We start from the raw sequence: 8,997 nt of genomic DNA, 5'->3' as shown, positions 1-8,997 counted from the left end.
TTGAAGACATATAGTTTAATTGTTAAACAGTCTTATTTGAACCAAAAGTATTATTTCTAACTTTTTTCTTTCAGTTCTGGTAAGAGCAATAGACTGAACCCAGATTTAGAATATAGCTCAGATTAATTTTTAACTCAAACAATTTTTATTAGAAGGCAACTGTTTATTTTTCTTTCAAGGGAACAAGAGCCATAAGCATTAGCAAAGAATGAATTATCTTTGAAGTTTCATATGTTTGAACCAGATGTGGCTCATACTGATGATGGTCCCTTGTGATAAGCTTGCTCCTTTTGCATAATCTTCATTCAACCTGAAATTACTAATTACTGAAAAGTCAGATTAATGTATTGAATTTTTGTAATAAAACAGCAAGGTAAATGTGGACTATATGGAGTGTCACTTGTGCACCATGTAATAATGAACATTTAGAAATGGATTCAACACTGAAACACTTAAAGCAAATTTTAAGGGATAGCTCCATATATCACATATACAAGAAAGCACTAGTCAGATTTATTTTAAATACTCATAAATAATTCCAAACATTTATTAAAACACATCAGTTGAAAGTCTGGAATTGTGATAATGTTCCCAATTCATTTTATTTCCTGAATATCACTTCCTCCTTCCCTCCAAAGAAAGGCAAAAAAAAAAAAAAAAAAAAAAACGAAAATAAGTATTTAGGCTGATATGGTAATGACTTAATTTTTTCTTTCCAACAGGATTTCAGGCCTTTTTATTTTACATGAGAGAATGCTGGAGTTTCCACAGAATATTTTTTTTAATGTACATTTAACTTTTTTTTGCTTTATCCAAGTAGAAATGACCATTTTTGTATTGAACATTTTTTAGCACTCTAAACTGTTTATCATTGTATCTCTCCCTGTCTTATTTTCTGATAGGACTTGGTGATAAATGGACTTTGGCACATATCCAACTCTAGTAACTATATTTTACATATGTACACTTATTCCATATATATTCCATAGTTATTTGACAAGAGTTTTCCAGAGTTATTTGAGTAATAAATTCTAAAAATTTGGTTCATTTTCAATCAATTACCAGTTAATCTTAAAGGGGAAATTTTACTTTCACAACTTCTATTAAATTCTATGAGCATGTTCTTTTATTTGGAGGTAACTATAGAATTCTGTACTCAGAATTACACATTTAAGTTTAAATAAATACCCACACAAGTTCTCATTTATACCAAGTAGCTGGTTTATATTTATATCATCTCAAGAGGGGAAAACAACCATTTAGGGATTCATAGAAAAATAAACAATAATTGAAGAAATCTAAGAAAATGTTGAATTTTAAAATGTCACTTACTTTCCTTTAAATTCTTTACCCTTCCCAGCCATGATAAACCAAGATTATGCAACAGAAAAATTTAAACCAGGGGTAAATTTGAAACTCAAGCTTCAATTGAAACCTGTCCTCCAAAATAACTAATTTTCCTTGCTTCTCTTTCTCTCACATCTAAGCAATTAATGCAATTAAACTTCAGGACTCCAAGGTTTCATCCAGGTTACTTTTACGTACCTGTCTCTAGGGAACCACAATACTACTTATCCTACATTTCCTAGTGGAAGTACCTATCACCAAAGGGGTAGGTCACATGTCCCTTGACTAGGGGTACATAGCTTAAAATCAGGTATGTAATTATCAAATGTGTGCATTATTTGGGTGTAATTGGCATTTTAAAAATTCAGTAATGCTCATTACAAATAACTTATCTGGACAGACTCAATAATAAAAATAACTGGTTAACTTTAAAACAAAAAGAACCAACTGTTTCATAACATATAAATAGCTAGATAAGAATGAATCAATGTCACCGGGGAGAGTCTAGAAATTCTTGAGATAGTTATAACAACATAGTGATAGGTTTTTCAAGGTACTTTCTAAACTCAGCAAGCCACTGGGCTCCAACTGCTCCATCTACAACCCGATGATCACAGCTGAGTGTAACAGACATCATGCTAGCCACATCAAATCTAGAAAAAGATAAAAACATTATTAGGTATTCTGAAAGCAATCACTGGATTTTAGCCAGTAACCACCCAGATGCTGACTCCTACCTTATAATCCCAACCAGGTAATATTAATATTTGCTACCTATTCTTCATGTCCCCTATACCTTTAGTTCAAATTAATAGGCTGAAGACCAAACATATACCTAGAGCATGGGTTGGCAAAGGGCCAAATCCTGCCCACAGCCTGTTTTTATAAACAAAGGTTTATTAGAATTCATTTATGTATTGTTTATTCACACTACAAAGGCAGAGTATTTGCAACAGATACTATATGGTCCAGAAAGCCTAAAATATATACTATATGACTCTTCAGGAAAAAGCATGCTGATTCTCATCTAAAATAAATAAATAAATAAGGCTTCCCACTTCAAATAGGATTAATTGCATTTAGTAAAATTTAAAAGTTGCTGCCTATAATAGAATGCATGCCTGATTCTACCTTAAGATCCAATATACCATGCCAATAACCATCTTCAAAACTGAGACTCAAAAAACAGGTACAGGCCCAGAGCGGTGGTGGCTCATGCCTGTAATCCTAGCACATTGGGAGGGTGAGGCAGGAGGATCATTTAAGCCCAGGAGTTCGAGACCAGCCTGGGCAATAGTGAGACCCCCATCTCTACAAAAAATAGAAAAATTAGCCAGGCGTGGCAGCATGCGCCTGTAGACCCAGCTACTTGGGAAGCTGATGCAGGAGGATAGCTTGAGCTCAGGAGTTTTGAGGCTGCAGTGAGCTATGATAGTGTCACTGTACTCTACCCTAGGTAACAGAGCAAGATCCTGTCTCAAAAAAGTAAAAAATCAGGTAGAGTTGGCCCTCTTTATCTATGAGTTCTGAATCCTGAATCTCTGGAGTCAACCAACCGAGGAATGAAATATTTGGAGGGAAAAATGACACAAAGTTCCAAAAAACAGGACTTGAATTTGCCACACACTGGGTACTATATTGGATCCATGCAAATGAAATGATGCGCAGGCACTGTATTAGATATTATAACTTATCTAGATATAATTTAAAGTATGTGGGAGGATGTGTGTAGGTTATCCAAATACTATACCATTTTATATCAGGAACTTGAGAATCATGGATTTTGGTATCCTCGGAGGTCCTAGAGCCAGTTCCCCAAGGATACAAAGGGATGTAATAAAAATGAGCTTACATGTCCCTCTCCATTTTGGCACCCTTTTTGCTTACCCTTTTTCATTATCTGCTGGAACCAATTTATCCTCTGAAGCACCAATTGCCAAAATACATGCTTGAGGTGGATTAATAATAGCAGAAAAATTCTTAATTCCAAACATTCCTAAATTAGATATTGTAAAAGTACCACCCTAGAGGAAAAAAAGATTAAAAATAGAACATATTAATTGCTTATCAACATAAATCAGAAAACATGACAAATGTTCTGTGAAAAGACTGTAAGTTTATCTTATTTTAAGACAGACCTGAATGGAACACACATTACTGAAAAGATACAACCATTACAATATGAACAGAAGTCAGTTATGTTGGCTTTTGCACACTAGTTTTCAGCTTTTGAACCATGATTCAATTTTTCTTTATTTTTAGGACCTTGTGTCCATAAGAATAAGTGGCAAATTAAAAGGTGAAAAATGCAATAAATGTATGATGCTGACATTAAAAATAACATAATCTTTAAAATTCAGAGAGTAACTAATACTTTACCTGGAACTCATGTGGCTGTAGTTTACCCTCTCTTGCTTTGGTTGCTAAAGAAACAACATCATTAGCAATGGTTTCCAGTCCTTTTATATGTGCATTAAACACAATAGGTGTGATGAGACCTGCAGGAGTACTAACTGCAACACTGACATCAACAACGTGATTTCTGTTTAAAAAGAAAAAGAAATCTAAATAATCAACGACAATGTTTATTAAGAGCCTATGTATCAGGGCAAGCAAGAATATTGATATTTACTTCAAAAAAATTCTAGAACCAGCTTGTGTTACTGTTCAGCCAGAGAAACATCTGTCCTAGATTTTACATTTTGCTGTACCCTCTCCTTGACTTGCACTTTTTAAAAATGAATGAGAAATGTGCCAGATGATTGGTTTCACACACTCTAACTTCCCCTGCCATCTGCCTTTACTAACACATGGGTGTAGGTGTGAAAAAATAGTTCAGCATTCAGTAAGAATTAAACAGTCAGAACTTTGGTTTTGAGTGGAAGTACAATGACTGGAGTTGAGTCTCTACAGACAGAGTCTGAGCAGATAAAGGGAAGAGTGGAGGGAAAGAACTACATTTTGGGGAGAAACAGGAGTGTTCAGGATGTACAGGTGTCAGTGTCTTAGAAGAACATAAAAGCAGGATTGCCAATCTTTTCTACACCAGGTATCCCTATACATTTGGGTCTCATCTCAGAATATTTAACACTGAAAATACTTGAATTACAAAAAAAAAAAAAAAAGAAACTACACTGAAATTTAGTTATAAAACTACTCAAAAAGCAAAACTGTAACATATGTGCTTCTGTATTCATTAACTTGACAAGATACTGCTACAGATCTAATAATGGCTATTATTTTGTAATGATGAGCAAAACAATATTTTAAGATATATGGCAACTACAATGTGAATGAAAATAACTTATTTTTTTCCAGACACATGTACTATTAATATTTGATTTGTTCTCTACATATATAATAGGAAGAGATGCTAAGTTTTAGTAGAAATCCAAGTAAACAAATTCCTGAATTTTATCCACAATCTCCTTGGGGTTTGTGTAAGGGCCCCTGCTAAAGTATTCTGCAATGGAGAAAAAGTTAAAACTTAACACAAAGGTACTGCTCTGCTTCCAAAGAACTGCAGCTCTTCCTGGGCACAAGCTCCTGAAGATCATAGGTACCAAATCCCCTAATTTGCCCAAGCTGGCTGTAGGCAGGCTTTTGTCACTTGCAAACATGGGGAGACTGACTCTAATAATACAGTGTGATCCTTTTTAGTTACCGTAGCAGGACTCTAGCTAGGGTCTCACAAAGCAAATACTGCTTTCTTGCTAAAATTATCCATCTCTACAAAAATATTTAAAAATTGCATGGTTAATGATCTTTATCTTGAGAGAATAGGGGTGGTGTTTCCTATCTTGTTCACCACTGAACTAGCAAATAGTTCATGTTCAATAAATGTTTGCTAAATAGCTGTATGAACAAATAAATGAAAGGCATTTGGTGGGAATTAATAAACAATTTATAGAATTTACCCTGCAACATTGATTTTTTTCATCTAGGTAAAGGCATATGTCAAAGATAATGCAGGTTCAGTTTTAGACTACTGAAATAAAGTAAATATAAAAATAAAGCAAGTCATAGAAACTTGACATATAAAAGTTGTGTTTACACTACACTGTAGTCTATTAAAACTGCAATAGCATTATGTCTTTAAAAAAAAAACAATGTACATACCTTAATTAAAAAATACTTTATTGCTAAAATATGCTAACAATCATCTGAGACAGGTGATTGCCAAAGGCTGGAGTGGCTGTGGCAATTTCTTAAAATAAGACAACAATGCATCAACTGACTCTTCCTTTCAGAAAGACTTCTCTGTAGCATGTGATGCTATTTGACAGCATTTTAACCATAGAACTTTGTTCAAAACTGGAGTCAGTGCTTTCAAACCCTGCCACTGCTTTATCAACCAAGTTTATGGAATATTCTAAATCCCTTGTTGTCATTTCAAAAATGTTCACATCTTTACCAAGAATAGATTCCATCTCAAGAAACATGGATTAGTGGCTTATGCCTCTAATCCCAGCAATTTAGGAGGCCGAGGTGGGAGGACTGCTTGAGGCCAGGAGTTTGAAACCAGGCTGGGCAACATAGCAAGACCACCCTGTCTCTACAAGAAAATTTAAAAATTAGCTGGGGGTGGCACACACATATAGTCCCTCCTACTTAGGAGGCTGAGGAGGGAGGATTGCTTGAGCCCAGGGGTTGGAGGTTACAGTGAGCTATGATTGTGCCACTGCACTCCAGCCCTCCAGCCTGGGCAACAAAGCAAGACCCTGTCTCCAAAAACAATAAAAACAAAAAGCAATACTTTCTTTGCTCATCCATAAGAAGCAACTCCTTATCTGTTCAAGTTTTATCATGAGATTGCAGCAATTCAGTCACATCTCCAGGCTCCACTTCTAATTCTAGTTCTCTTGCTGTTTCTATAATACCACATCTGCCATTACATCCTCCACTGAAGTCTTTGAAAACCTCAAAGTCATCCATGAGGGCTAGAATCAACTTCTTTCAGACTTAGGGTAATGCTGGTATTTTGACCTCCTCCTGAATTACAAATCTTTTTTTTTTGAGACAAAGTCTTGCTTTGTCACCCTGGCTAGACTGCAGTAGTGTCATCATAGCTCACTGCAACCTCAACCTCCTGGGCTTAAGCCATTTTTCCTGCCCCAGGCTTCCGAGTAGCTGGGACTACAGGCATGCCACCACGCCCAGGTTATTCTTTCTGTTTTAGGTAGAGACAGGGTCTCACTCTTGCTCAGGCCAGTCTTAAACTGCTCAACTCAAGTGATCCTTCCACCTCAGCCTCCCAGAGTGCTAAGATTAGAGGTGTGAGCCACCACACTCAGCCCACAAATGTTCTTAATGGCATTTAGAATGATGAATCCTTTCCAGAAGGTTTTCAATATATTTTGCTTAGATTCATCAGAAGAATCATTATTTATGGCAGCTACAGATTTATGAAATATATTTCTTAAGTAATAAGACTTAAAAGTTGAAATTACTCCTTGATCCACAGGCTGCAGAATGGACGTTTCCCACTATTGGTGGGAAAGTAAAATGGTGCAACCACTTTGAAAAATACTGTGGAAGTTTTTTAAAAAATTAAAAATTTGCCTTATGACCCAGCAATTCCATGTCTAGGAATCTACCCAAGAGAAATGAAAACTTATGTCCACACAAAGACTTGTACATAAATGTTCACAGTAACATTATTCATAATAGCAAAAAACCTAGAAACAATCATATAACCAACTGGCAATTGCATAAACAAAAAGTAGTATACTGGCGGGGCGCGGTGGCTCATGCCTGTAATCCTAGCACTCTGGGAGGCCGAGGTGGGCGGATTGCTCGAGGTCGGGAGTTCAAAACCAGCCTGAGCGAGACCCCGTTTCTTTGTTTTTATGATACCATTCCTATATAAGGTCTAGAAAATATAAATCTATAGATTCAGACACAACAAATGCCTAGGAGCTATGAGAGGAAGCAGGAAATCACTACAAATGGCCATGAGTGATCTTCATGAAAGTGATAGAAATTTCTAAAACTAGACTGTTGTAAAGACTGCACAATTTTGTAAATTTAACAAAAATCAAGGAATTATACACTTAGGGCAGGTGGATTTTATGCTATGTAAATTATACCAAATTAAAGCTATTTAAAAAAAGAGGTACATATAGGCTGTCACAGAGGGGCCTGAAAGGAATGTAAAAAACCATCCCTGCCTTCAGGATACTTACAATCTAGATAGGGAGATGAACATCTTGAATACAGAAAAGAATAAAGCAGCAAAACCAGTATATAATATTTGTTGCATTAATGGAAGTGCCAAATGAGCAATACATACCATATTTAGGAAGGAGAGCTTACTTTTGCCTTAGATTTATAAAGAGATGGAACTTGAGCTATGCTTTAATCATAGATATGATTTCAATAGGATGTAGCAGTATAATGCTGTCATCTAAGACTAGGTTTTAGTCTTGGTTCAGAACAGCTGGGATTCAAATCTTGGCTGGCCATTTACTGGCTATGTGACCTTGGGCAAGTTACTTAACTTCTCCGTGCCTCAGTTTCCTCATCTGAGAAATGGAGATAATACTGGTACCAACTTCACAAGACTCTCATGAGAATCAAATAAAATAATGCATATAAATTGCTTAAACACTCATTAAATGTTAGCTGCTGTGATGATAATCACGTGGGAAAGGAATGCATCTAAAAGCAAGGAAAGGGAAAGCCCAAATAGCACCCTAGAAAGATAGAACTGAAAGGTATGTTCAGTAATAATGGCTAACTCAGATTGGCACAAGAGGGTTTTATAGAGGAATAATAGTAGAAGCAGAATTATGCAAGGCTTCAAATGCCTTAAGCAAGCCACTTCTGCTCAAGCACCAGAAACTATCCATGAGTCAGTGACAGGAACAGTGCTATAATTAGGAAGACTGATTTAAAGTTTGGTTAGTGGGTTGACCAGTGGCCCTCCAAAAGATATGTCTATGTTTTAATCACTGGAACCTATCAACGTGACCTTATTTGGAAAAGGTCTTTGAGGTATAATTAGGATCCTGAGATGAGATCATCCTGTATTATCTGGATGACCCTAAGTCCAATGCCAAGTGTCCTAAATAAGAGAAGACAGACACAAAGGAGAAGGCGGCCATATAAAGAAGGAGGTAGAGATTGGAGATAACACAACCACAAACCAAGAAATGCCTAGAGCCACCAGAACTGGGAAATGCAAGCCAGGATTATCTCCTAGAGTCACTGAAGGGAGCACAACAACACTGCCGACGCTGGTTTTGGATTTCTGGCCTACAGAACTGTGAGAGAGTAAATTTCTGTTTTAAGCCATCAATTTTGTGGTAATTTATAATGGCAGCCCTAGGAAACTAATACCATTAATAAGGAATATTAGACCCTCAGATCTTCTCCAGGAGGGGAGTTACCAAGGAAAAAGTTAGAACCAAAAGATTACCCAATATATTTGGCCAGATTGAGAAATAGTTTAAGAGTTCTCTTGGGGAGTTTCAGAAAGAATTCTTGATGTGTATACATAGAAAACTAGCTCCTCATTTAGGCAATCATTAAAATCAGTTAGGTTATAGTATTCATGGTATGCTACATATCTTAGTCATACACAATTATTTTCATAGGCATAAAACTATTAACACTGGACACAAACACATTCTAAAAAAGTTAACACTA

The 8,997-nt window shown here is 36.1% G+C and overlaps 1 protein-coding gene across 2 annotated transcripts in view; it reads right to left on the bottom strand.

Moving 5' to 3' along the window:
* Positions 1 to 531: 531 nt before the first annotated feature.
* The window catches only part of DLAT (dihydrolipoamide S-acetyltransferase), a 37,623-nt gene continuing 29,157 nt past the window's right edge, over positions 532 to 8,997 (bottom strand). For both annotated transcript variants that reach the window (XM_012749582.3, XM_076002509.1), the window contains exons 12-14: positions 3,727 to 3,889; positions 3,235 to 3,371; positions 532 to 2,000 (exon numbers count right to left, since the gene is read on the bottom strand). In XM_012749582.3, coding sequence (XP_012605036.1) covers positions 1,871 to 2,000; positions 3,235 to 3,371; positions 3,727 to 3,889 — 430 coding nt within the window. In that variant the 3' untranslated portion in view covers positions 532 to 1,870. The remainder of the gene's footprint in view (positions 2,001 to 3,234; positions 3,372 to 3,726; positions 3,890 to 8,997) is intronic.

Source organism: Microcebus murinus, chromosome 4, assembly GCF_040939455.1.
Source record: "Microcebus murinus isolate Inina chromosome 4, M.murinus_Inina_mat1.0, whole genome shotgun sequence".
NCBI lineage: Eukaryota > Metazoa > Chordata > Mammalia > Primates > Cheirogaleidae > Microcebus > Microcebus murinus.
The sequence above is the reverse complement of the archived record's forward strand: the minus strand, read 5'-3'. Positions and strand labels throughout refer to the sequence as shown.